The 27,912-nt window shown below is 37.6% G+C and overlaps 4 protein-coding genes across 8 annotated transcripts; 1 reads left to right on the forward strand and 3 right to left on the reverse strand.

Moving 5' to 3' along the window:
* Positions 1-58: 58 nt before the first annotated feature.
* On the reverse strand, positions 59-1,840 carry LOC121235876 (protein LHCP TRANSLOCATION DEFECT). The gene is made up of 2 exons (XM_041132305.1): positions 1,490-1,840; positions 59-492 (listed from the first exon to the last, which is right to left on the reverse strand). Exons 1-2 carry the CDS (start codon positions 1,748-1,750, stop codon positions 235-237), a joined length of 519 nt encoding a protein of 172 aa, XP_040988239.1. The 5' UTR covers positions 1,751-1,840; the 3' UTR covers positions 59-234.
* Positions 1,841-3,983: 2,143 nt separating this feature from the next.
* LOC121236113 lies at positions 3,984-5,982 on the reverse strand. Of its 4 annotated transcripts, none has more exons than XM_041132617.1 (2): positions 5,830-5,982; positions 3,984-5,142 (listed from the first exon to the last, which is right to left on the reverse strand). In XM_041132617.1, exon 2 carries the CDS (start codon positions 5,029-5,031, stop codon positions 4,543-4,545), a length of 489 nt encoding a protein of 162 aa, XP_040988551.1. In that variant the 5' UTR covers positions 5,032-5,142; positions 5,830-5,982; the 3' UTR covers positions 3,984-4,542. The 4 variants fall into 4 exon arrangements, with proteins under 4 accessions (XP_040988551.1, XP_040988549.1, XP_040988550.1 ...); XM_041132615.1 differs by having other exon boundaries at positions 5,826-5,980; XM_041132616.1 differs by having other exon boundaries at positions 5,781-5,968.
* A 2,291-nt stretch (positions 5,983-8,273) lies between these two features.
* On the forward strand, positions 8,274-14,155 carry LOC121236001 (microtubule-associated protein TORTIFOLIA1-like). 2 transcript variants are annotated; one of them, XM_041132482.1, is made up of 7 exons: positions 8,274-9,406; positions 10,198-10,389; positions 10,989-11,091; positions 11,188-11,208; positions 11,311-11,906; positions 11,982-12,869; positions 13,785-14,155. In XM_041132482.1, exons 1-7 carry the CDS (start codon positions 8,708-8,710, stop codon positions 13,980-13,982), a joined length of 2,697 nt encoding a protein of 898 aa, XP_040988416.1. In that variant the 5' UTR covers positions 8,274-8,707; the 3' UTR covers positions 13,983-14,155. The 2 variants fall into 2 exon arrangements, with proteins under 2 accessions (XP_040988416.1, XP_040988415.1); XM_041132481.1 differs by having other exon boundaries at positions 11,188-11,906.
* A 299-nt stretch (positions 14,156-14,454) lies between these two features.
* LOC121236000 (DNA polymerase I A, chloroplastic/mitochondrial-like) lies at positions 14,455-27,763 on the reverse strand. Its single transcript, XM_041132480.1, has 12 exons — positions 27,385-27,763; positions 25,186-25,948; positions 24,810-25,001; positions 22,945-23,624; positions 21,769-22,228; positions 18,023-18,118; positions 17,565-17,657; positions 17,288-17,482; positions 16,589-16,681; positions 16,289-16,501; positions 15,668-15,757; positions 14,455-15,064 (listed from the first exon to the last, which is right to left on the reverse strand). Exons 1-12 carry the CDS (start codon positions 27,522-27,524, stop codon positions 14,903-14,905), a joined length of 3,177 nt encoding a protein of 1,058 aa, XP_040988414.1. The 5' UTR covers positions 27,525-27,763; the 3' UTR covers positions 14,455-14,902.
* Positions 27,764-27,912: the final 149 nt, after the last annotated feature.

Consider the following 27,912-nt stretch of genomic DNA (forward strand, 5'->3'; position numbering starts at 1 on the left):
CTAATCAATTTCATTCCTTCTTATACTTTACATAAAAGCATGCCTTTGAATGAAATCGTACTTTAGATGACAGCAATTCATATTCTCTCTTTATAATAAGGTCATAATACAGTTTAATGAAACTTGCGATTTCGTGGGGAAAAAAGACTAAATGATAGGACTCATATTTCATTTCTTCTCTCTCTCTCTCTCTCTCTCTCTCTTAACCAGGAAAAAAAAAAAAAAACATCTAGTTTATGCCTTCTGAACTGAAAAACTCAGAATGAAGTCCTTGATTTCATCACTAGCAGCCCTGTCAAGGGCAGTCCGTCCATCGGCATCCTTGATTGTGTAACTAGCTCCAGCTCTTAGCAACTCTTCAATTTTTGGCTTGTCACCTTCTGAGGCAGCCATCATCAATATGATGTCCACAGGGTGGATGTTTTGGCTTAAAAGAGCATCCATCTTATCATATGAACCTTCCACAGCAAGCATTCCCATGTAATTAAAATACTGCAAAGTAGAAAAATGTCAGCAATAAATTTTTCATTGTCGCTGTACTTGAGACTATTTTCCTTGACCACAATAAGAGTATGATTAATCAACCTCAGGATATTAATTAATCTCTTTCAGGTCATGTCTGTTTATTTGGTACATATGAAAAGGTGACCTTACTAATTAGCCAACGAATAAATCAGTAGAATTACGATTCATTGTTTTATTTTGAGAAATCCCAAGAGCCAAAAAACATATCAAACCTAGCTAGAATTTCAGGCTGGCTAGCAACCTCGATCTATCAGAACCTAATTATCCAATTGGGGCGCAAAACTTCCCTTTTGATAATATACTTCACCTAGCTACCTGTTTTAGAATTTCTAGAAATTGTGAATGGTATTCTATCGTCGAATATCTTGTTTGATGTCTGATACTGTCAACTGTTCTATGTAAAGGGAAGTCTATCTATTAAGGTTCAAATTTCACAAGTGAGAACAATTTTCTATGTACTCATTGCCACAATCTGCTCTTCTCGAGAAAAATTTACAATTTTCATTCCTAGCATCTTCATTTGCTTATATTGGCAAGATATAGCAACTTGCTTACAAGAAAAAAAAACATTATGGCAAATTCTTATTAGCACTTGTAATAATGTCAGACATCCTTAATGTGACATATTGCAGAGCCGTCTGAGGTTATATTCAGATTATAATTAATTAAGAATATGATGAAGTTGAACACAAACATCTGTGTTCCATCTTCTGACCACAGATATGTACACCAAGTTGTAGATCAATACAACTTGAATAGAACCATGAAATAAAATCAGAAATCTATTGTCAATCTTCGGAGTCCAATTTCGACAGATTCCATTTAATTAACGACCACACACTACTTTCACAGAGCTCTTGAAAGATAAAAAAAAATAACAATAACAACTAGCTACATTTATCTCCAACAGACAGACAAACATAATACGTAAACAGAGAAAAGTTAGAGGGAAAAAGATAATAACCTGTTCGACATCATCTCTATCGAAGTCTTCACGGGTTTGACTGCCGTAAATGCCCGCACCTTCAGCATCAACGCCACTTTTACCAAACTTGAACCAGCACTTGGCTCTAGAGCCATTGGAGGGTCCGATTCCATAGTGTCCGACCCACCCGAGCCTATTTCGGATGCCCAAAAACCGGGAGTGGAATTTGGACAAAGGAGGAGGAGCAACGGAAGGCTTGAAGGTGACAGATAAGCGGGTGATACATGGGATTGAGGCCATAGCTGAGTTTCCAGAGAACCTGAACGCAAAGTACTCTGCTTTACCACACCCTCGGCTCTATCCACTCGTCAGCGGAGGAAGTAATGTTAGAGTGTGAATCATTATTTTTATGTTTTCTTGCATATATGATCTTTGCCGTTCGATTAGTAGGCTATTTCAAGAATCATCGGTTCACTTTTGTTGATGTTATTTTTTTTATGAAAGAATTTATTTTAAAATTTAAATTTTATAAATCAAATTTTATTATATAAATGACGTAGATTAAAATATTCATTGACTTAAGAATAAAATAAACTCATTCTCTGTACAACGTGAGCGGTGAGCTTACAAAAGCTGTGATTATAGAATGGACAAGATTTACTATATTTGCTTTATATTAATATGTCACCAATCAAGTGAACTGTCAATTTAGTTTATAATTCTACTAATGAGTAAATTGGGATGAGATTGTGATTAAAAAAGAAAAAAAATTATACTCCAAAGTTGTTATTTATTGGCTTAAAAAGTTGATAAATGTGATGTTTGAGAATATAGATACTTATTTCTCCTCATAAAAAATTTAATAGAAAGAGTGAAGTAACTCCTTATAAAGATCAGGATGAGTTTGTTCTTAAATCGTGTGAGACTTCTCAACGCGCCCCCTCACGTATAGGTCAGTATTTTTGGTACGATCATCGTGGGTAGGTTGTAGGAGCCCATCATCGATTATAGATTAACTTGACTCTGATACTATATAAAGATACTTATTTATCTCTATAAAAAATTTAATAGAACGAATGAGATAACTTTTTATAAAAATCAGAATGAATTTATTCATAAATTGTGTGAGACTTCTTAACAAAGAAGAAGGGATATCGGACCTGAGCCATACATTGCCACAGCAACACGGCATTGTTATTTGGGTTTTCTTTAACCATTTAACTCTGGTACCGGCAGTTTCTGCATCATCCTTTCCAACTTGCTCACCGTTTCACACTGACAATAAGAAAACAAAAGTAAAAAGGTATTTTCATTTGTATAAAGAGTAATGTTATATATAATCGTAGAGTATGTAAGTATTGTATAATTACTTTAAAAAAGAATAAGATCTATTATTAAAAAATTAATTTTTTTTTTTATATAAATCTCATATGCATTTATTTTTTTCAAAATAATTGTGTAATAAATATACACTTATAACTGTAACTGTAATTTATCTTGCATAAATGATAGGCGAGAGTTGGCAGTTACAAACTGGTCATGCGTGTTCATTTTTTTGAGTTTGACCAAGAACACAACCAACAATAAATGGTATTTCTTTCACCTTCTAATGAACAGTCCTTGCTAAGAGTACAATGACACATTTTCTAATAAGTATTTTTATACATCAGCTTACAGCCGCAGCACACCTCACAATATATATATATATATATTTTTACCGCAGCACGAGCTGTCTTATGTGCTGCGGCTATGAACTGATACAAATACATTTTCTTTTCTAATTAAGCTCGTTTTCCTTGCCAACCTCACCTTTTTCATCTGCTTTTTCGTTGTTAATATGAGAGTCTGAACTTATCCACCGCCCACCTTAAATATATTGGCGCAGTTGGCTTACCAAATTCTGAGGCAGTTTCTTCTTTCATTTACTCCTTTTACCAAGCCGGTTTAATGAGAACCAAGAACTTGAATGCTCCCAAAAATAAAAAATAAAAAATGAACTTAATTTATTTACATGGTATGTAGAATGAACTTCGATGATCATGTCATTCCTGTGACAGTTTTAGAACTGCAATAGAATGCCACACACAGAAACACATGATGGCAGAAGAAATCATCTAAACGTCCTCTCCCCTACCAGAAAGTACTCAAGTTGCTTCACCCAAGTGAGTAGCATCTTCTTCTTTTGCCTTGAAGACATGGAAAGAAAATAACAGCTTACTGAAAATGGACATGAAAGCACTTATACCTCCCTCCTTCTGAGCCTCACCTCATCTCATCATATGATACTAATAGGGTGGGGAGAGCTCGTGTTAGTTTCGAAAGCCATAATATACTTGATAATTAACAATTTAACATGAAGCAGCACTATCTGCCCCCATCGAATCCTGATCATAATCCATGTTCACAACCCAAGTATACAGCAAACATTTAAATGGAGACTAAGTGGTTAGAAAAAGGTACAGTGGTTAGCAAATTAAGTGCTTTAACTGCAAGCACATGAATATGATGACCACGTCACCCTCCTATTCTCCAATCAGGGAAAATCTGCTGGTCTTTTATTTAAGATGAAGAACATAAGCTAAAGAGTTCGTGTGAATCATCAATCACCAGGTAAAAATGCAAAACCAAATGACTCAGACTCAAAACTTCCCCACCAAGACGAGACCCAAACCCACCTCTCTTCATCCACAAGCCTCCTTCACACAAATTAAACAAAACATGCGTCAATCCAGCACCAAGGCCATGAAGGTCCCTGATCAAGAAATGACGGTACATAATCCTGTAGAAATAGGTGCTAGAGGCACCATCGGAGCCCTGATAATGAAAGAAATTGAGTACTTCAGCCGGCTTGAATTAAGCTGCCAAGGTAGCTCACAGAAGCCTCAGTTCCACATAACAACCATGGCCTCCTCTAGTAGTCATTCCAGAACCACTTTTGGATCTGACATAGCAACGCAAAAGAAGAAAAAGAAACGCAGCAGGCTCATACCAAGTATATGTTCTATGGTGGAAATTTCAGACAGCAATCTACCAGTTGGAAGTTCTGGTTTCAGCTACAGGAACCTTAAATCAGATCTGAAGAAGTTTCAGGCTTAGATAATGCTCTCAGATAGCTTTGAGAATCCCAGCTTCTTGAGACGATTTGTTATGGGGCTAGCCCATGCTCTATCCTGGTTCCCACATTTTATATCCACAATTTCAACTATCTTAGATGCTTTCTTGTCAGTTTTTCCCCTACTAGGAGTTCTATCAAGATTAATACTATCAGAGATGAGCATTGGTATTTGATGGGTATTTCTAGTGTAGCCGTTTGTTTTCCTGGTAATATCAATGCTTCTATGATCAATGTAGCTGCTGCTTGGCTCATCCGATGATTTTCTTGGCTGTAGTCTTTTAGGAGCTGTAGCACCACAGGGAACTGAAGCAGGTACTGACTGAGGTTTGGTCCGGGAAGATAAGGACATCCGAGGTGCAGATTTAATAGAATCCAGTTCCCTCGCCATCAGGGAACTAATAGATCCCATGGTACCGACCCTGATGGATCCTCCACCACCCTTAATAGCTTCTAGCGTCTGAACCATGTTTACTATAGTCTCAAACAAAGATCTAAGCAGATATCTTTTAGCAGGGAAGTTCTATATCTGCAATACTGGCCAAGAAATATGTAGCAGCAACAACAGCAGATTAACAGCCTGCCAATAGAATCACCACAACATATATAGATGTCAATGGTATGAAATAAATCTGAATTTCTTTGTATCGAAGTAGTTACCAATATTTTTTTTAGCAGTTTCCGAATATAATTTACAGTCAGGGTAGCAATAGATTGAAGCACAAGCAGATCTTAATCCAACCAGAAAGCTACAAACTTTAAGACAACACACACACAAAAAAAAGAAAAAAAAAAAAAAAAAGAGTTCATACCAAATGCTGCTAATCAAACCTGATTAAGGAAGTGGTTTAGAGACTAAGGGTTCATATGTATACTATATCTATAGATAAATCAACTACGAGCAGAATGTTGAGCAAACCCAATCAAAATGCTGGTCAATGGGAAAGAAGGAAAACCTCCACCTACTTTAACCATAATAATTAAATGGCAGTGAACACAGCGCGGCCCGCAGCCATTGATATCAAAGCAAGAAAACTCAAGATACCATATAAATCTACTTCCTATGGTAAATGTTATAACCCAACACGGCGATTTAAGTCTAGATCAAACAAGATAAATTTCGGTATTTTTAGCAATTACATCTCACAAAATTGCCTTGAATCGTTTGAAACCACCTCGAACTATCAGTACCCACAACCAGAAATGGTAAAAGCTAACCATGAAACACTTTCCAGATCAGAGGGCATGAGATTTGAAGCCTACCCACCAAGCAAAGGGTCATAAAGTTTGAGCTCCAGGCGCGCTTGAAGATGACAAATTGAAACTGCCTGACTCAGCAACGAGACAAACCCACAATTCTTGGATCTTAAAATTTTGTTGCTAAATTTGCACGCGTATATGATACTGTCGCCTTATAGGGGTAATGGCAGACTTACGAACTTTTTATCTCACTTTACTACTTTTAATATATTTTTTTTCTTAAATATTATTTTAACATCTTTAATTTAAAAAATATATAATTTTATTAATAGTATTTTTGTAACTAATAAGGAAAAGAAAATTTTTAAAAATAATAAAAAGTTAAAAAGTTAGTAAAATATTAGTAGAAGAGTAGTAAGATTAGCATAATTTAGAGAAATGTTTTGACTCTCGAATTTGGAAACCAAAAAGTTTACCGAATGAGATTTTTTTTTTTTTTTTTTTTTTTTTACTGAAGGATTAAAAATATATTTTTTAATAATATTGTGAATTTTAAATTTTTAAAAAATAATTACGATAATTAAAAAAATACATATAAAAAAAAAAAAAAAAGTTACACTATTCGGTAAACTTTTTGCGTAGCAGTACTCCATAATTTAACCAATTTTAAACAACTTTCTGCAAATCTTTGTTGTGTCTTATTTGGAGTGTCGCAAACTAGTCAGCGCAGTGGATCTGATCATCTGACAAGTAACCCCGTTTGTAACTTAGAACTTTTTTTTTTCTCTCTCTCTCTCGCGAGAGGGGATTCAACCATTGATTCAAGTAAGAAATTAAAGAGTTATTAATTGATCTAAAAGATCTTGAATATAACTTTATTTAGATATTAGATTCAGTTCAGTCTAATTTTAAACTGAATCTAATATTCAAACACCTAAATTTTAAATTACTGAATTCATCTCAACTCAAAATCTCTTTACAAAAGTGGTATCCACAATCATTTTTAACTTAACACCTCTTATGTCTTTACATGCGGGATCGACAACCTTTTTTTAATTTCTATAAATATATATTAACTCATATTAATATACAAATACATCTAAATTCATCTTAGGTAGGTTTCACAAAATTTACTTAATTGTCTCAACTCATTATTATTCATAAATAACTAAACTTATCTCAACTCTGCTCAACATCTAAATTGGGACCTAACTATTATATTTCCGGCCTTTTTCAATTGTTAGAGTATTAGCAGTGGACTCAACAAAATTTGGCCACAATTTGGCTAGAGAATTCACTTTTATAAATTTAGTTAGTCATTTTTCAACAACACCAAATAACATACTCTCCAAATCTATTACTATTTTATTAAAATATTAATTTTGACATTTTCATTTATTTTCATTTTAATTTTAATATTTATTCGGTATTATAAAAGTACACATTAATTTTATAACGTTCATATTATTCTCAATGGATATAATTTTCTAATGGTATTTTTTTTTTACAACGGATATATTCTTTTAACTGATATGTTTTTTGAATAGTTATATATTCACAACATATATATTTTTTCTGCAGTATTTTTACACGGGTGGAACAGCAGGTAGCGGGAAGAGAATTGTTTATGGTAAAAATAACTTGGGCTTGTCAAGTTTGGCCAGTGAATAAATCTTGAGTTAAAATTACTGTTCATTTATCGAGTCACTTATAGTAAATTTTTGTTTAACCTAGCTTTGACCAAAATTTAGTTAAGTTGAGTCACTGCTCTTAATCAATCATATATTTGCCATCTAATCTTAGTTTCGCTTCAGTTCAACCAAACGCATCGTTTCTGCACGGCCAGAGTCGAGGATTGTTAGTACGACTTATTATTTTTTTTAAGAAATATTTGATATCTCTCGAGAAGAGAGAAAATCCCATGTGTTAAGATAAAGAAAAAAAAGTCTGTATTTCCTTAATAAAATGAGAGAAGAAAATTGGAGAGTGGAAAATTTTGAACGAGGAATTGAAATCAACTACAGCAATAGTCACAAGGGCATGTGATGAAAACTGTTACAGTTATAATTTCGTAAAAGTAAATTTATAAATTGACGTAATTTATATGATATATTAAATTTATTTTATAATATGATGTACTATATTAAATTATATTAATTTGTGAAGTTATTTTTATAAAATAATTAAAGTATTTTTCTTTTTTTTATTCAACAAGTTAATTTTATTTGATCATGACTTTGCATACATTTATCTCAAAAGATGCCCTTGGAAAGTGGGCTTATAACCCAAGGCCTGCACATTTGAACTAAATGCTAATTGGACGTGCCTTTCATTAGAAAGCCCATTTCATTTTCTAAAATTAAAAACATTGAATTCGATCATTGTATTTAGTATAAGATGAAAGAACTTGTGAAAGCATAAGTACGTTGGTGTCCATGTCATGGGAAAAGGATGCATGCGCCACTACTGTATTGTGTCTAATAAAAATGTCGGTGCATTGTGATAGTAAAACTCCAAATTATCCAATCGTCAATGTAATGTCCTCACTCTTCATTATCTATCTCCCATTCATTCTCCCTCGTATCAACACTGCAAAGGATTCAAGAGTCAAGATCACTGTGGTTCCTGCCCTCCACCTTGTCCCCACATCTCTCCTCCTCTTCCTCCATTTTCACTCTGAAATCCCAGATCGATCTCTCTCTCTCTCTCTCTCTTCCCATTTTTCAAATCCTCGGAAAAACACCCCCCACCTTTTTGCTGTCTTTAATACCAATTTACCCAAACTCTCTCATCTTTCTCAACCTTTTCTTCCAACCCAACGCACACACGCCCATCAATGTAATCATATGTATGTATAGCTCTCATTTCACTCCAAACTGAAAATAATTGCGGACCAAACTCCATTTCCTTTCTCTTTATAACTCTCTATAGGCACCACCCTTACCATGAGTTCCCAAGATCCCAAGTCCTCTTCAAAGCCCTTCAAATCCCCCAATCTGTCCCAGCCCTCGAGATCTTCCTCCCTCTCTTCCCACCTGGCCATGGTGGAGCTTAAGCAGAAGATACTTACCTCTCTTTCCAAGCTCTCCGACCGTGACACCCATCAAATTGCCATGGACGACCTCCAGTCCACCATCCATTCCCTCTCACCCGACGCTCTCCCTATGCTCCTTAACTCTCTCTACGACGCCGTTTCCTCCGACCCCAAGCCCTCCGCCCGCAAGGACTCCCTCCGCCTACTCGCCCTCACCTGCTCCTCCCACCCCGACGCTGCCTCCGCCCACCTCACCAAGATCATCGCCCACGTCGTAAAGCGCCTCAAGGACAACGACTCCGCCGTCCGGGACGCCTGCCGCGACGCCATTGGCTCCCTCTCGGCCCTCTACCTCAAGAACGCTGGTGTTAACGGCAACGACAGCGTGGTGGGCCTCTTCGTCAGGCCCTTGTTCGAGGCCATGGGGGAGCAGAACAAAGGGGTCCAATCCGGTGCAGCCATGTGCGTGGCCAAGATGGTGGAGTGCGCTTCCGAGCCACCCCCCATCTCCGCGTTCCAGAAGCTTTGCCCCAGGATCTGCCGCTTGCTTAACAATCCCAATTTCTTGTCCAAGGCCTCGCTCTTGTCCGTCGTCGTCAGCCTGTCTCAGGTTTTGCCTTGCTTGCATGCCGCATTTTCTCTTTGTTAGATTCTTTTATTTACGTAATATGTACGTTACGGTAATCCGTAGGCGAATAGAGAGACTTGGGATCCTTTTAATTGAAATCTGGTGCGTTTTGTGATTCTGGTTGAAATTTGTGATGTTTCATTCGTTAGGAAAAATGTGGGAACTGAAACCAGTCACCACCATAGTTTACAACTAGTGGAACATAATTTGGATAATAATTTGTTGACAAAGTAACAATGCGGCTGATGATTTGCAATGTACAACCGGGAGAGGATTGTATACCTGATTGTTGAAAGAATAGGATTTTTTTTTTTTTATTATCAGTAAAAGACGAAAGAATAGGATATATGGGCAAAGAAAATAAATCGATTCCGTCCCTTAGACTTTCTATTGTTTGGAGCCCAATATACCTAATTTCATTTTTTACTGAGCTGAAAGAGAAATATTGGACTGAATGAGGCCTATGTTACTAAATACAAACGAGGCCAAGGGGAAAATTAAAAATTTGTTCTATTTTTTATTTTTATTTTTTTTACCCCCCACCAACTAAGCTGAGGGTGGTATGTTCCTCATTTACTCTCTTTTTCCCATGTTTCCATTTTTCTTGTGTTATTTATGCCTATATGTGAGTTTTCCTTCCACAAGTTGTTGTCTCCAACATCAGTTTGTAAAAATCTTGCCTGTTTAATGCCTATGCAATTAAGTATGAGCCAGATTTTGTGTGTTAAAAAGGAGCAAGTTTAGGAATTCTCAGGTGGTGCGAGTTTGTACAGGTGGGAGCAATTGCACCTCAAAGCTTGGAGAATTTGCTCCAAAGTATTCACGAATGCCTTGGTAGTACAGATTGGGCAACACGTAAGGCAGCGGCTGAAGCGTTGAGTGCATTGGCATTGCATTCAAGTGATTTGGTTTCGGATAAAGCTGCTTCTACCTTGACGGCACTTGAGTCTTGCCGTTTTGACAAGGTAGCTTTCTGATCAATATTTGGGCTTGCTCTTTTAGTCTTTTCCAGTAGCGTGCAGTTGTCCTATCTGTAGCTCTTCTTTTGGAGGTCACAAGGTCTAATAATCGTTTTGTTTTTTCCATTTCAATGGATCAACATATTTTTGCCTTTGGCATTGCTACCCAATCTTTCTTCAGTGGGCTTCTATAATTGAATAGCTCATACACAATTTACACATCAATGCTTAATGTTTCTCATTGAGACTTTTTTGTCAATTTATACTTAATTGGAAAATTAGGGACAGGCGAGAGAGGATGAAGATGTTATTTAAGCTTATGGAATAATTTACAACACACACACACACACGCTCATTTACCAATGGAGTGAACTGCAATGATCTGTGCTTGTCTGGACATTCAACACACGTTACTATCCTCATATTTTTCATTCCTCTCCTTTATCCCTAGTTCATAGGTAGATGAAAATCTTCCTAAAGATTTGAAAGCAGTATTTTTCCGGATGAAGGAACTGCTGAAATTGTAGAAGTGAAAAACCACGAGTTTGAATCTAAAAATTTTCATAATTGGTTGTTAAATGTAATAATGATTAATTGGTTTACAGATAAAACCTGTTAGAGATAGCATGGTAGAGGCATTGCAATTATGGAAAAAGATTTCTGGCAAAGGAGGAGATGGATCTCCAGATGGCAAGACACCCTCTCGTGGTAGGCATGCCACTACTGTTTTGTTCTTCAAAATGATAATTAAGTTATGCACTTGTTTCTCTCACTAGTTGGTTTTCATTGTGCATGATATTTCAGGTGGTGAAACTCCTGAACTAGGTAAATTGTCTGACAAAAATGGTCCACAAAATCTAAATCCCAGTGAAAGGGGATCAGAGCAACCAGCTAAGAATTTATCTAATGGTTCTTCCCCTTCTTCAGATTCTGTTTCTAAAGCCAAAGGTGGTAGCATTTCAGAAAGAGCAGTTGTAATATTGAAGAAGAAAGCACCTGCCCTTACTGACAAAGACCTAAACCTAGAATTCTTCCAGAAACTTGAAACAAGGGGTTCTGGTGATTTGCCAGTGGAAGTAGTTGTTCCTCGTAGATATGTCAGTTCTTCGAATGCAAACAATGAGGAAGAACCAGATCCAAATGATACCAAATTAAGGGGAAGATCAAATCGCATTGAAAATACCCAATCTGATGATTTTCATGGATCTTTCAACAGCAAATTCCGTAATATAGAGAGAGTAACTGCTTCTGCATATTCCAAACAACGAGGTCATGATGACATTGCACGTGATAAGTGGCCTGAAGAGAGGGTAAATGGAAAAGAGCCTAGAATGAGAGCATTTGATGGTGATGACAGGATTGATACTAATCAGAGGGAGTCATCTGGCAATCGTGTGGGTTTCTCCAAGACTGATGCTCAATCTGAAGGATCCTTCATCAATAACAAAGGAAGTTGGTTGGCAATCCAGAGGCAGCTATTGCAGCTGGAGAGACAACAAGCTCATCTGATGAACATGCTTCAGGTATAACCAATTTAAGCATCAGTAAAATAGTTACCAAACATAATTTTCTAAATGATTGATAACTTCACCTTGTAGGGTTTCATGGGTGGCTCTCATGATAGCATGGTAACTTTAGAGAATAGAGTAAGGGGTCTTGAGCGAGTTGTTGAAGACATGGCACAAGACTTGTCAATATTCTCTGGTAGAAGAGGTGGTAATTTTGCAATGGGATTTGAGGGATCTTCTAATAGGCCTCTGGGAAAGTATAGTGCTTTCCCTGAGTATTCTAGTGCCAAATTTGGAAGGGGTGGTGATGGGCGAATTCCATTTGGAGAAAGAATTCCCCAGTCTGATGGAATGACTTTGAGCATGAGAGGAAGGGGCCCTCCTTGGAGATCTGACATGTCTGAGGCCTGGGATTTTCCTGCATCCAGTGCTTCCAGAAATGGGCAGATTGGCTCAAGGAGAGCTCTTGGTGGCAGTAGTATGGATGGTAGGTCACCAAAATCGGAACATGAGAGTGATCAGGGTGGTAGCAGGAGAGCTTGGGACAAAGGAACTGGACCCGTTAGGCTTGGTGAGGGGCCTTCTGCAAGAAGTGTTTGGCAGGCCTCAAAGGATGAAGCTACACTGGAAGCGATTCGGGTAGCTGGGGAGGACAGTGGAACTTCTCAGATGGCAAGAGTAGCTATCCCTGAAATGACTGCAGAAGCTTTGGGGGATGATAGTGTTGGCCACGACCGGGATCCAGTGTGGACTTCTTGGAGTAACGCAATGGATGCCCTTCAAGTGGGTGATGTGGATTCTGCCTATGCTGATGTTTTGTCTACAGGGGATTCTTACTTGCTTGTAAAGCTAATGGACAGATCAGGTCCTGTGCTTGACCAACTCTCGAACGAAGTAACAGCTGAGATCTTGCTTGCTGTTGCACAATTTTTACTGGAGCAGAACCTTTTTGACTTCTGTTTGTCTTGGATTCATCAGGTATTTTTTTCTTAGATCTTTACATATTGAAGCTGCTCAATGTGGGAAATTTGTGTTTTCTATTCGTATTCCTTGACTTGCTAGGTTTCATCAAATTTTTTGTTGGCAATGTATCATGTTATCTGGTACTTTAGGTTCTGGGGGAAAACTCTGACCAAGTAAAATCTCGCTCATGCTTATCTAGCTTTAACGTGCAGTTTGAATGCAAATTATAGGGTTGTAATTAGTGAATTCCTTGAGACGAAAATTGACAGTACCCAATATTGTTGAACTTACCAAAATATTAACATTTTTATAGTGTTTTTTTATTTTTATTTAACCTTATTTTTAGCTTTAGGGAACCTTAATACTTCGTGGTTTCTTACCATTTATATAGCTGATGGAAGAAGATAGAACCTTAAGTAGGTGGAAGAAGCACAACTTTATTTTATTCTAACCTGGCTCTATTCTTCACCTTTTAACAATGTTTATTATGTTGAATTTTAGGCCATTAGAATCTGAATCTTTTACTTCATCAATAACTTGTGGTTTTGCAATAACTGTCAAAGTAGAATCCCCAAGATGCTTCACGTTGTAATTCAACATGAGTGCATTTTTGCAACATTGTTAAAGTCACAAATATGGCTCGATCAGGCTGTTAATAATTACTCAAGCTTCTGCCCATTAATAATTTTATAGCCTTACCTCCCAAACATATTACCTGCTTAGTTTTCTGTTTATCCATAGCTTTACCTCTACTCCAGAGGATTGGGAAGAAAGTATGGTTTTCTACCTCACGGAGTTATTTAGTGAAACTTCTTATTACTTGATGTACTCATGCTAACTGTTTCTTTCTAAGCAAAGGATTTCCTTACTGTATATTTTAGTTCTTTCCATGTGGCGAGAAATGCCTGATTCATTATGCATTGTGTTTAGTTGGTGGAAATGGTACTGGAAAATGGATCCCATGTTTTGAGTATTCCCATGGAAGTGAAGAAGGAGCTTGTGATGAATTTAAATGAAGCTTCTTCAACAATGGATCCACCTGAGGACTGGGAAGGTGCAACGCCTGACCAACTCTTGTTGCAGTTGGCATCAGCCTGGGGAGTTAATCTGCAGCAGCATGAGAAGTAGTCTCCAGTTAACAGCCTATTGGTAATGGAATAGTGTACTAAGTATGCAGACTTCTTTTCTTTGGGTATTTCGGTATATATCTCATTTTTTTAGCACAAGTTGAATGGAATTTTGAATGAATGAACGACACATTTCGATTGCACATTATGCAATAGAGCAGGTTATTGATTGAAGCTGGATTTGCAATGGTTTTTCTTAGTAAAGCCCCGTTTGGATATGAGATGAAACCATCTCACCCCATCTCATCTAATTTCAACTAATAATCACACTATCATTCACAGACCATCGTAATTCATCTAATCTCACTAATAATCACACTGGCGTGGTGGTTCACAGCTTCTCTTGGCCTCCAGTGTATAAATCTTTTATGTTGCGATGATACAGCCTGCCATTTAACCCACCAGAGAAATGAAAAAGATGGGAAATTGGGGTTGAACGCCACATAGAGCTTTACAAGAAAGAAAGCAAAAAATAAATTGAAAAAGTATCAATAAAAATTGAATCGTTAAAACAAATGCTCCGTAACTGGAGTTAGGCGTTTGTTTGTTTCTTTTGGAGAAACACAATCCTTTATCGTGCATACAGTTACATGGGAACAACAGACTGAAATGGTAAGAACTCTTATATACAGCATAATTTGTCCCTAGTGCCTGCCTCGGTGCCTCTCCCTCATCCGCCAGAAATACATGGCCAAAGTTACAGCCTCTTTTGATCCTCAAACTCCGGCCAGCCTGAAAAATATTGCAACATCAAGGTGGCAGAAAGTTTTACTATGGTGGAAGCCCGATTTCCAATGAAAAAACCTTCGAAGTTAGTTGCAATCAAATTAAGATAGTGCTCAAGGTTGCTAGCACAGAGCTCCATATTCAAAGGGCAAAAGAACCTCAGACCAAAATCCCAGTGTCCTTTGTCGCGGCAGACTACTTGGCAGAATACCAGTTTTGAGCGCACTTTGCATCAACCGATAAGTCAACTTTAAGAATATTCTTGCCATTGAAGGGTTTGGACATACACTCAACAACTATGGCCTTTGCGACCTCAGCAGTCTCTGTTGGTCCTTCCAAGATTACTTCATCATGGATCTGTTTTTCAGTGCGATATCCATAAGTTTTCAACGAAACACACGTGTATTGAGGTCGTATGGGAAATCAAATACGGTGCTAGGACATGAAATCAAATGAAATATGAGTTGAAGATAACTCTTAATTAGCCTCAACATTTCATATAGGGTTTTTGTCAAAAGAAAAATATATCTCATATAAGGCACACCTAGAATAGATGGACAACATGAGAATTCTACTGAGGTCACTTGGAGTGTAATTTAAAAGTTTCAAACATGACTGGGTACACAGGGATCAAACAAGAATTTTCATCTTGGGGAGCCAAATTAAGGAGTATAAATGGATATCAATTTAGATTTTTTTTTTCTTTTTCTTTTTCTCTCTTTTTGGGTGGGGGTGGCATGAGAATTTTAAAAAATTGGTCTCACCTGTAAAGGCCAAAACTGATTTTTGCTTTTTTTCAGGGGAGCCATGGCCCCTCAAGGGCATAATGTAGCTCTGGCCCGCATGTACTTTTACAGGCAATACATTCTAGATGTAAATTCTTCCATGAATCAAAGCAGAGAGAAAAGAAAAAATATGGGAAAAAAAAACTGGAGGTAAAACTCAAGGCATGCAATGAACCTGTAAAAGCAGCTTCCACCCTAGCTCCTTCAACCGTGCATTTTTGGTTATTTCTAACATGGCGCACATGGCAACATCAGCAGCACTACCCTGTTGCAATAACCTAAATTAGAAACCACTAAGGAGTAGCTGATCAAGATTTGTTTTTTCTGGGGAGTGGGTGAGGGAAGAGATACCAGAGTTTATCTATTAGCAATTAATATGTTTTAAATCTATATTACCAATCCCAGAACTGATGTTTTTTAAGCAATGTGGCTAACAATTTCAGAAGAGGTTTGCATCTCCACCTCAGAATGACAGTCAATGTTATTAACTTATTTCTGACATGGTGAAAAATGAAACGTTGAGAGCAAGAAAGGAAGGATTAGAATAATGAGTTCAGAAGGTAATAAAGACACATTTATGTTAGTATGTGGTACAGACGAACTTTTGTAGGACTTTGTGGGAGTGACAAGCATCAACTAAAATCATTGGTTATGAAAAGTATACACTGGGCCTTTTTTCCAGATCAGGAGCTTCTGGTGTTATTATTGTGGTACAGAGGAGGGGAAGGTGAGATTATGGAATTGACCAATAGAGAGAAAGAGAGATGAATGTTTGAGTGAGAAAGAAGGGAAGAACCTGCACTGGGGTATTGATAGCAGCTCGCTCAATGTGACCTTTTTGATAGGTGGTAGCATGGGCCATTGAAGGGAACCGGCGGGCACGTCCTAGCAATGTGCATACAAACTGTTTATCACGGGCCTCTTGTTTACGTTCTTCTTGCCAGGCAAGAACTTCTTTTCTATTGCTGTACCATAGATCGACCGTTTTCTTTGCTTCCTTGACAGAAACCTGAGGAACAAAGATTGAAAATCATCATGCCCCGGCAATCAAATCATTATGAATGCAAGTCCCTCATACTTGTAGGTTCTCAAGTACCTTCCAATCTCGGGCAAGCCCCACTGGAGTTTTTCCATATGCAATAGAAAAGTTGAGCATTTTAGCTTTCCTTCTTTCAGAAGCAAAGGCATCCTGAAACATTCAAGGAGAAAAAAATGTAATGGGGATTGGATCGTCAGGTCAGAGATAAGTTCTATCACTGTGCAACAAAGGACCTACAACTCTTAGATCAATGACTTGAATTACTTTTTTTGATAAGTAGCAATGACTTGAGTCTCCTTCAACTCTAAATTACTCGAATAACCTATGTTGTAGGCAGGCCCCACCTATAAGAAGTCACCACTGCTCAACCACATGTCGCATTTCAAGTGCGCACTAACCAATTTATTTCCTCAACTATAATAATTTAATCAAAGGGAATTGTTCTGAGTTAACCTTTGATAACATTTGGACAATGTAAGTCAATAGTGGTACTTGAAATTTTAAGAATAGAAACCATGCCAGAGTTACTACAAGTGAAAGAAGCGTAAATGAAATTCCATCCCCACTATGAACAAGAGGAAGATGTGCAATGAATTACAGGCCCTGACACTAAACTGGTTTGCTACTTCAAAGTTACTTTTATATCTCCTACTACATGCTTCAAACAAAGACAGGGAGGCATCAAGTATATGTATCTTTGGCAGTAACACATCATTTTAGAATTGGCAATTGTTGCCATGGAGCTTTATGGTTTACCTTTAATAGTGGAACTGGGGGTTTATCTTCACCAGGTTGAGGGTGCCACTCAAGAAGCACTTGCTTTTTGTCAATTGCTTCGCGAATATAAGGGTACATATTCATTGCAGTCCTTGAATGGAAATCTCCACCGGCTCTGAAGGCATCTAGCATACTTTTACAACTAGCAAGATGGGCAAGAATCCGAAGTTCCAGCTGTAATATGAACACACGGCTCAATCACCAGATGGAAACCAATGCAACCACTTTAGATCGGAAGGTAAAGAGTGTCACTAACTTGTCCATAATCTGCAACAATAAGGGAATTCCCTGGTGCAGCAATGAATGCCTGACGGATCTTATACCGATCCTTCTCTAAAGCAGGTTGATTCTGATTACAGACAACATGAACAGTATACTCGTAAGTCTCTATTAACATGAAGTTACAAGATCTTTTCCTGTCTTCGGTCTTGTCTACAACTCTACAGGCAAAATTAAATGTCAAAGAATACCAACCAGAAACCAGTAGCTCAGATGTAAGTAGATTTGGTTAGCCACTGACGTTATCATTTATTCCATGACATGACTGCGAATTTCACCTCTAGCCAATTTGTATTGTTACCTTAGTTGTCACATTCCAAGAAATATGTAGTATAGAACATCTATATTCAAAACATGAGCCTTTTTTTTAAGTAAAACATGAGCTATTTTAGTCATATGTTGATTGAAAGATTAGTAAAGAAACAAAAATAGAACCTGTAAATTTGGCCTCCTAGCTGATAAGCGCCCAGTTTCCGTGTTGATATTTAATGAACAATGAATACGCCCGTTCTTGCCTGATATATTAATTCCCTGTGGTAGAAAGAAACTAACTTCTTAAGCCAGGCAACACATCCTTGCTTATGCACATGTAAATTTTGGGGCTTAATCCTCGTCCATTCCCATATGTAAACTCTTGCATGAGTAGGGAATCACTTATGCAGCCATTTCACATGTACTCATGCAGATGCCCTAATTCATGATATATGCCAAGAAAATAAAGCTAGCATGCAAACTACGCACAAGCAAAGAGGAAAGTTGGATAACTTAATGCACACATACACACAAGCACGCAGGTCCACGCACGGCATTTACACTTCAATAGCAATACCAATGAGACATGCTTGGCCATACACACATGCACACAGAAAACTAATAAGAAACCCTAATCCACATACACACAATGAGGGATAAACAATGATGGTGCGGCACCAGACCTTGCCCACTTTCACCAATAATTGTGATAACTTCAGACATTTAACAAGTTAAGGCTTCTTATAAAATATTGTTTCGAAGCCACAAAATGCTTTTGTTAAGGAGAGACAGATTCGGTCCTTTTGCTAATGAATGCTTGGACAGATTCGGTCCTTTTGTTAAGGAGGGTCCAGATTCTGGGTTGATGTTTGGTGTGGTGATGTTGCTCTCAAGGAGATTTTTCCTTCTCTTTTCAGAATTGCATTGCATAAGGAAGCCTCTGTTGCTGATTTTTTTTTATAAGTAATCAATTATTATTAATTAAAAAAGGCACCAACTGCCAGTTACAAAAGTCAATATGCCTTATCTACACAGGCGCATTAGAAACTAAAAAATCATGAAGATTCATGCCATTAAAGTCCACAACAATTGTCCAAGTACAAAGAGTCCTAAAAAAGAAAATTTTAAGCTCCGCCATAGATCTCTCTTTGTCTTCAAATGTCCGCTCATTGCGCTCCTGCCACAAGCACCACATGATACAAATCGGAATCATTTTCCAAACCGCTTTGACCTGTTGTACCCCTCAAATGGAGGTCCAGCACGCCACCATTTCCACCACAGATTCCGGCATCACCCACGCTAAATCCATTCTTTTAAACACCTCATGCCAGAGAGACCTAGCAACCTCACAATGTAAAAGTAGATGATTTACCGACTCACCCCCACTTTTACACATGCAGCACCAGTCTATAATGATTATCCTCCTCTTTCTCAAATTATCCGTAGTGAGAATCTTGCCTAAGGAAGCTGTCCAAACAAAGAAAGAAGCTTTGGGAGGAGCCTTGTTCTTCCAAAGCCTTTTCCAAGGAAACTGTATCTCAGGTTCTTGTGTGAGAACCTTATAAAAGGAATGAACTGTGAATACCCCTCTGCCTGCAGGAATCCACCACAAACCATCTCTCTGCCTAATTATATGGACTATTCGAATGGCCTGCTACAGTGGATTGTGTCATTTATCAGATCAGTTCAAGATTGGGAAGTGAGAGACATTTCTGATTTCTACAGCACCTTGTATGCATTGAATTTGGAGTATGACGTGGAGGACAAAGTTTTTGTGGATACACCCCGGACACAAGAACTTCTCTGTTAGATCTTTGTACAATGCTTTTTCTACCCATCCTTCTACTGTTTTTTTTTTTTTATAAGTAAACAATATTATTGATAAGAATAGACAAAGCTTAAGTACACAAGAAGGTATACAAGAGACAAGACCTATCTAGGTCGCAAAAGTGAAAACAAGAAAAACATGAAAATTAAGGTTATTAAAATCTATAGTTATGGCTCAAAGAAATAAAGTACGGAAAAATAAAGATCGAAGCTCCTCTAGTGTCCACTCCTTATCTTCAAATGTCCGATCATTACGCTCTCGCCATATGCACCACATAATGCAGATAGGGATCATCTTCCACATGGCTTTGATTTATGGAGCACCTCCCAGAAATGTCCAGCTAGCCAATAACTCAACCACTGTGGCAGGCATTACCCAATTTAACTCTACTCGGTTGAACACTTCAATCCACAAGGCTCTAGCTGTCTCACAATGTAGCAAGAGATGATCCACTGACTCACCAGCGACCTCGAAGATTCGAACAGCACTACGCAATAAAACTAAGATTGCCTTCCCTGACCGTGGTGAAGAAATCTCTTTTTTCTTCCTTCATGCAAGTTTCCATGGCCTTTGCCAGCCATTTCATAGTTGATGGTCCCAGAACCACCTTTGACACCACCCTCTAGCTTCTTCCTGTAATAGCCAGCAAACTCCCCTCCTTCACAAGTGTAAAATATTTTGATTCTATAACAACGTCTTTTGGAAAACCCATTCGGAAAACACACCAGCACCCAAAACAAGTCGTGAAACGCCATCACAGACCACCCAAATGCAGCGGAGAAAATAAACGTTTGTTTTCCATCGTCGAGATAAAGGTGTACAGAGAGAAAATGTACGGAGAGAAACTAAGTACCATTTGGGAGCGCATTTGGAAGTGCAAAGTGCCCCTAAAAGTTGCTTTCTTTGGTTGGCTGGCCTTTCACGGGCAACTTCTGACCATAGATAAGTTGAGGAATGGCGAATCAACAGACCATCTACTTCTCCATTGTGAATTGGCAAAGGCTCTATGGGATGAAATCTTTGTCAGGCTGGACATTGCTTGGGCAATGCCAAAGCGTGTGGTGGATCTTTTGGCTTGTTGGTGCGGAATACGGGAAAATCGTCAAGTAGCAGAGGTTTGGAAGATGGAGACCCTATGTCTTATGTGGAGTATATGGAATAAGAGGAATGGAAGATGTTTGAAAATAGAGAAAGCTCATTGGGGGGATTAGAGACTTATTTTTCCAATCTTTGTTACTTTGGACCAAGGCTATTGTATTAGAGGGGGTTAATTTTAATGACTTGTATGCTTCTTTTGTTGTTCTTAGGTTGTAATTAGGTATTTCTCTCTTGTATACCACCTGTGTACTTGGGCTATGTCTAATCATGAGGATCAATAAATTTTCTTACTTATAAAAAAAAGTTAAAAAAAGTGAAAAATGACCAAAATAACTTCTAGAACATAGGTGAAATTGGACTTGACTGTCCAAATGTTGATGGGGTGAGACCCCATCATATACTGTCATTATGCAATTATACTAATTATTTTAGGAAAACGAATCTATAATAAGAAACATCAAGGGACTCCCCACCCCCCCTGCATGTGCCATGTGAAAGACATCCTAGCTGTCAACTGACTACACTAAATAAAAAATGTAGGCACATCTATAAAAATATACACAAACACACCCTCATAATGCAGACACCACAGGAGAAAAATTCCTGTACGAAACAGGAGCTGTCAACAGAATAAAAAGACCATAAGACTGACCTTATCTGCTCATACTAGTTGTACTAATATTGGGTTCCAGCAAACGGATTCAAAAGACATAAACAAACTCATAGTCGTGTACGTGAATTCACTGATTCTAATCACTATACAAAGAGGTAATTGTTGTCTCGATCGCCTTTTACAGTCTATAACACATTGTGGAGCATAATCAAACAACCATACAACTCCTATAGTTTGGTTTAAAGAAATAAATTCTTGACTGCTTCTGTATGAGGTAGGCAATTGCAATACTGGCAGACATAAAAATTATCAATGCTAATGAGCTCTGGTACATTTCAAATAGGGGTAAATACAAAAACCAATACCAGAAGACATCTTAGTGGCAATCACCTGCAAGGGGAGTATGAAGTTGGATATCAAGGAGTCAATGGAGCAAACTTCACATAATGCAGAAATGGCATGACAAGCCTCCCTCCCCTCCCCTTCGTTTTCGAAAGCTAGAAAAGCTTTTCCATAAGCAGATTTGTCGACATCACCAGTTGATTTTTGTTTTTCTGAAACTTCATTTTCAGCAGCATTTTCTACATTGTCATCCAGTTGCAAGTCACAAGAATCACTCATAAAATCATACTCTGCAGAAACCTTTCCAGCCAGGGCCTTCAAAGCATCACCACTAACTGATGGCCAACCACTTGCTGTGAACATGTCAGCTGGTAGCGGATTGTCACGGATGCTGCGCAGCCTAATATTTAGAAATTTTGGGGGAGTCTTCTCGCCATCTTCAATCACTTTATGAACATTAGGAACTTTGAAGATCCTCTCATTTGGTAGACACTCATCAGGATCCTTTCTGTAACAGAAAAGAATAAGGTTAAAGGGCACAATGCTTTCTTGGGACTCCATTTACCTAGGAGGAATGTGCGACAGTTGGGGGATCAATTTTTCTATGTAGACAGACATTTCGTAATCTTTTAAGCAGTCTATATTCCTTTGAATATCATCGAATATGAACTTTATAACAGGAAACATAACATTTCATTATCATGAAGGGTTATTATGCAGACCTCTTGGGGTCCATTCCCCACTATCTTAAGCAATAATTCCAGTAATATTCCGGCAACCTTTGATACTCAAAGATATTATATCCCCCACCCCAAGGGGGCATGTGGAAAATAAAATCACGCTAACCAAAAGAGTATTGAGTATCAACAATATCGAAGTATATTGGGAATTGGTCATTTTGCATGTGAAAATTTCAATCTTTCAATTGTAGCACAAGAAAGCTATTGCATCCCTTCAAAAAAGTCACAGCACATTACAATACTATACACTTTACTGTCAAAGATTCCAATTTAGTAGAACTTTAGAATCGTTTCCCTCATTGTGTTGGAATCTGAGATTTTAACTTTCTGTATATGATTTTAACTTCCAGTGTAACTCTTAAAATGCTGAGCATCTCTATAGGAAAAATGTCAGCATTTATCTATAGAGGCTGCAATTCCACACCATTCACCACCAAATGTATTTAAAAACAAACACACTTGCATAAGGTATAATGTAGTGTACCTGTTTGCAATGCCACCAAAAAATAGCTGGCGTAGTTGTGTATCACTTCCCACATTCATGTACTTGGCATCAGCGCAATATCTGGTTGCCCAGTTGCGAAATCTATTAGTAGCAACCACTTGTTCTGCTTTGGCTACCTTCTCCACCTCAGCAAGATATGCTCGATCAACCAGAATTCCCTCAGTTTCCATTTTAACCAAAAGGTCACCAAATGGTTGCCAGTATTCTTCATAGAAGTCAAACATGGATTTTCCAGAGACTGGTTTTCCATCAAGTTTCCATGGCATATTTGATAGTTGGCTTTTCAAGCTCTCATAAAGCTTTAGTGTGCTTTTTGCATCTAATACAGAATAACAAATCCATGGTCTCCGCTCTTCTCTTTGTAGCTCTTCAACAGGAGAAAGGGTGATCATTTTACCTTCCGATCCATCCATTTTAAGCTTTCTCCTGCCAAAGATTGTTTTCATAGAAACTTTACCAAATAACTTTTCTTCGTGGCACAATTCAGCCCCAGACATAACCCTCTTGTCACCAGTAAGTGCTTCAAGAGAATACCCGCCCATAGTTCTTCTTGATGAATCCCACAACCGTGCCATATGCATTGTGTCAGCATAAAACCCAGAAAGCTTAAGCCCATAGTTTTCAATAACATGGTTATCAAAGCTATAGTTGTGCCAAACCTACAGAAAGGGCATGTGGATTGTCATTTTCAAACACCAGTTTCTAGTAGTATGATTAAAATGGTAGAAAGAGGGATAGAAAAATTGTTCAATACAGTCAATATTCAATTCTATAACAAGTATTTGCAACATCAAGGGACATACCATACGAGCCTGGCTCGGTTAAGAAACAAATCTTACCAGGGAGAATTAAAATTCTGATTTTCTTTTATAAAGATTATGAACAAAAGTGTAGCTTCAACCCATGAGAATGGGAGGCTATGGTGATCTTGAGTACTTTGGTAATCTTGTAATCTAGTAGATAGTGAGTAAAGTATAATATATATGAATGTGTGTATCTATACGTGTGATCAATATATGTATATATATTTTTTACATATCATCTATATTTTTTTACAAGTCATCAGACGGTGAAAGTAACAAATGTGGATGAGCAGGAATCACATCACCAATAAAAATTTTATTAGAACATAGGTATATTGTATATACATGCTATGTAATAAAAATTTTATTAGAAAAAGAAAAACCTCAAGCACACAGGTTGTAGTACCCTGATTAAGCAGATTAAGAGAACAGGTGTTGCTGAGTCTAACATTGAGCATGTAGTAGGTTGATCTAGGCAATTATGATCAATCCTTTTGAGCTTTGAGATGTTATACAAATATAGCTAGCACATCCTTGGCTCATGACACAAGTTTTATACAATTGGTCTGCCTAAAAAATTATCAAATGTGTATCTATCTATCTATCTATCGATATATATATATATATATATATATATATATATATATAGCGAGAGAGAGAGAGAGAGAGTAAAAATGAAGGGCAATAAGTGAACACAATCAACTTAGCAAAGTAGCACACACAAAACAGGATACTCCTAAAGGTAGGCCATCAGATCAGGGAAGCCATTTCACAAGTGGGTTGAATTTTAAAAAATGCATTGTTCCACAGGCAGAAGTCAGTGAAACCCACTTTTCCAGAGATTTCCCATCTGAAGCAATTTCACACAAGCACCAACCTCTAAAAACTGCACCAAACCTGTCATACCACATATATAATAATTGAAGTAATAAGGTAGTCATTCACAAGCCATTGCTCAATACTTATACATGTAATTATCACTTAACTAGCAAGCATACCGATCACTAGAAAGGAGCAAATGCAACCAAAAGAATAAAATACCTTTTTGATGGATGGGTCTTCAAAAAAAGGAGCAAATGCAATCAAAAGATCCCTACCACCACCATCAAGAACATCAACCCAAACAAAAGACTTCCCATTTCCAAAATCCACTTCAGGTCCAGAATATATACTGAAGCATATAATCTCCCCGTGATCGACAGGTGTTTCTTGCTTCACATCTATCTTAGCAACCTGAAAACAAGTGATTATCACAAAACATAAAGTAGCATGCAGATAATAAAATTTCTAAATAGCTTAGAAATGCACTCTATTAAATATACATGGGTATTGATAATTATGAACTTCTCCATTGTATAAACAATCGCATGGTAATTAGTAAAATAGTAAAACAGAGGCAACCTTCGTAGAATAATACCTCAGTATCGCAAGCATGGACAAGATGTCTGTACTTATTTGTAAGCATCCTAACAACCTCCTTTGCTATAGTGGCATCATCAACAACAAGAACACTGTCATAGATACTGCCTAGTCTCTCATGAAGATCTGGCTGGCAATATGCCTGTTTACTGGTGGAGGGTTTGATTAATCCAGAATTTGTTTCTTTTATTTCCTCCAAGTATCTTGACTGGTCAAGTTTGAGACCATTAACATCTTTCACAACTATATTACCGTCTCCTCCACGCTCTATTTCAGCAGAAGCTGGGTCAGAAGCTGGGTCAGGTGGTGCAAGATCAGTAGGAGTATTAATAAGGATGCCACCACTTGAAGACAATATGTTTGCTCGACTACAAGCTTTATGTCGTGGAACACTACCACGTTTCAAAGCCTCCAGCTCAAGTTCCCTTTTAATTCTCATAAATTGTGTCTCTCGTTTCCATGACTCTAAAGTGACCCTTGAGCCACCACGCATAGCAAAAGCATCACGTCTGTGAGGATTACTACCCCCAATCTCCTGAGATAGTGGTCCACTAAAATTTCTCAAAACATGCTCGCCTTCGTTATCTACCTTTTGGGGGTCAATGATTGGTTTTTTCAAGAGGCTTCCATTTGAATTATCCTGATCCATGTAGCAAGGGACCATCTTAGGTGTGGAATAACAAGAAGGCATGTGGCTGAGCCTCCAACAAATAGATTTAGTGTTATAATTCTTGTCACGGTGGAATGTGCACCCTCCTTGTCTGATATCAGTACCAATATTACTTTATCAAGGACATTAAGAAAAATAAACTGGAACAAAATAATTTTCTGGCATGTTAAGTACAAAAAAGAGCAGAATTAAAGAATATCTTGAGCAGTGACAAGACCATAGCGTAGCAACAATTGACCACCCATATGTTAAGTGAAATATATCAGCTTGCATGTCCTAAAATTTAAGTTAATTCCCCCTGGTTCGCCATTTTTTTCCTAGTGATGTGTCTACTAAAACTATGCATATAAAATAAGGATTAGCACACCATAAAGTAAAAGTGCAGTAGCAAGAGCTAAATAAGGAGACATGAAATTCTATAATGTTCACAAAGCAAAGACCGGTGTACTTTGAGTGTTGCCTTTGTGCTTATTAATAAAAACTTTTTACTTATAAAAAACACAACGTTCACAAAGCATATTGTACTGATCAAAAAACAAAGCATATTGTGCTCTTATTTTTAATTTGTGGGAAAATCCTGAGATTATTATTGAAAATCTTAAATTTTGTCTCTTATCCAAAGATTGAAATACTGATAAAGACCCTCCAGAGCCTGTAAATATATTGCACTCTAATGATTCAGATTAAGACCATATTAGCACCAAAGCCATTTAAAAGCTACAACTGAGAACTATACTTACCATATAACTAAGATTCATTGGAACCTTATTTTCAAAACGAGCAATACCAATTATCCAACATCTTATCCGATGTCCTTTTTTAACCTTTGAAACTAGTGACATGTACACGAGTGAACATCATCAAGAACCTAAAATAAACTAGAATATTCTTGAATTTGCACAACGAATTGCATAGTAAAGCGTAATTTGAAGTTACAAGTCTCAAAACCAACATCAAATCGTGGTTTTCGTGTATTCCTAACTTTGTTTTCTCTCAGTAAGCCGCTCCCTAACTTTTCCTCACAGTTAACTCCAGTAATATAAAACGAAATTTTTTTTTTATCAGTAATCAAGAAGTTTTATTTATTTTACTTATAAAAAAAAAAAAGTTTTATTCCTAGAAATAGGCAAAGCCCAAGTACACAGGGAGTATACAGGAGAAGAACTTAACTAGAGCAATAATATAAAACAAAATTTAAAATTGGAAGGAAATGATACTGTCAATACAATTTCAAATTATGACCAAAATGACAAAAAGTCAAAAAACATGAAATTCAATAAATAATCAGTTGCATATAACCCGACCAACTGAAAATTCAGAAGGCATAAAAAAAGTAAATAAACAAGGGAACAGTACAATGGTATTAATAGAAATAATATTCAGAAACAAGAAAACCCCATATAACCCAAGAAACCAACAATAAAAACATGAAAATGGGTAAGCGACAGGCTAAAAACCCATGTAAGAAAAAAAACTATTAGGTAATATGACAGAAATAGTGCAGTTTGAATGACATTGAAACTCTACCTGTGCAGGGGTTTAGAGGAGAGCAAGAGGGACCGAGAAGAGGAAGAAGAGATGGAAGAAGACCGGGAAAACAAGGAATAAGAGGCGCAAGACGGTCTCGGGTTCAGGGGGCGGGGTGGGGTGGATAACCCCATAGCCATCACTCTTCCAACTCGGCCCAGCTTGCTTCCACAGTTGCTTAAACAAGATGCCGTCTTGGTGCGCTTAGTGGTAAACCCGTAAATATGCTGAGGGTTCGAGGAGCTTCCTATTTTGCGTATGGTACTTAACCCACTGGCGGGTCTGAGAGGGAAGCAGAACAGGGTGTCGCCATGAGAGACAGAGACGGGGGATACAGACAGAGAGCGGCTAAACCCTGAAGCTGAGGACAAATAAAAATAAAAATAAAACCCAAAATATTAACGGGCAAATGGCGGGCAGAAAACCGGACAAATAAAGCCAGGAAGTAGTGGGTATACGTTTACCGGTTTACGGGTGCATCATAATAATTTTACACTTCATCCTTACACTACACTAGGCATCGTGTAT

This window comes from Juglans microcarpa x Juglans regia, chromosome 6D (assembly GCF_004785595.1).
Source record: "Juglans microcarpa x Juglans regia isolate MS1-56 chromosome 6D, Jm3101_v1.0, whole genome shotgun sequence".
In the NCBI taxonomy this organism is placed as follows: Eukaryota; Viridiplantae; Streptophyta; class Magnoliopsida; order Fagales; family Juglandaceae; genus Juglans; species Juglans microcarpa x Juglans regia.

Excerpts from the sequence above, each read along its gene's own strand:
- LOC121235876 (XM_041132305.1), bottom strand. The coding sequence starts at position 1,750 with ATGGCCTCAATCCCATGTATCACCCGCTTATCTGTCACCTTCAAGCCT. Across the intron at positions 493-1,489 it reads ATAGAGATGATGTCGAACAG|TATTTTAATTACATGGGAAT; the intron begins GTTATTATCTTT and ends TCTACTTTGCAG.
- LOC121236113 (XM_041132617.1), bottom strand. The coding sequence starts at position 5,031 with ATGGTTCAGACGCTAGAAGCTATTAAGGGTGGTGGAGGATCCATCAGG.
- LOC121236001 (XM_041132481.1), top strand. The coding sequence starts at position 8,708 with ATGAGTTCCCAAGATCCCAAGTCCTCTTCAAAGCCCTTCAAATCCCCC. Across the intron at positions 10,390-10,988 it reads AGTCTTGCCGTTTTGACAAG|ATAAAACCTGTTAGAGATAG; the intron begins GTAGCTTTCTGA and ends ATTGGTTTACAG. Across the intron at positions 11,907-11,981 it reads ATCTGATGAACATGCTTCAG|GGTTTCATGGGTGGCTCTCA; the intron begins GTATAACCAATT and ends TTCACCTTGTAG.
- LOC121236000 (XM_041132480.1), bottom strand. The coding sequence starts at position 27,524 with ATGGCTATGGGGTTATCCACCCCACCCCGCCCCCTGAACCCGAGACCG. Across the intron at positions 17,658-18,022 it reads CTAGGAGGCCAAATTTACAG|AATCAACCTGCTTTAGAGAA; the intron begins GTTCTATTTTTG and ends GTCTGTAATCAG. Across the intron at positions 17,483-17,564 it reads TTGTTGCAGATTATGGACAA|CTGGAACTTCGGATTCTTGC; the intron begins GTTAGTGACACT and ends TTCATATTACAG.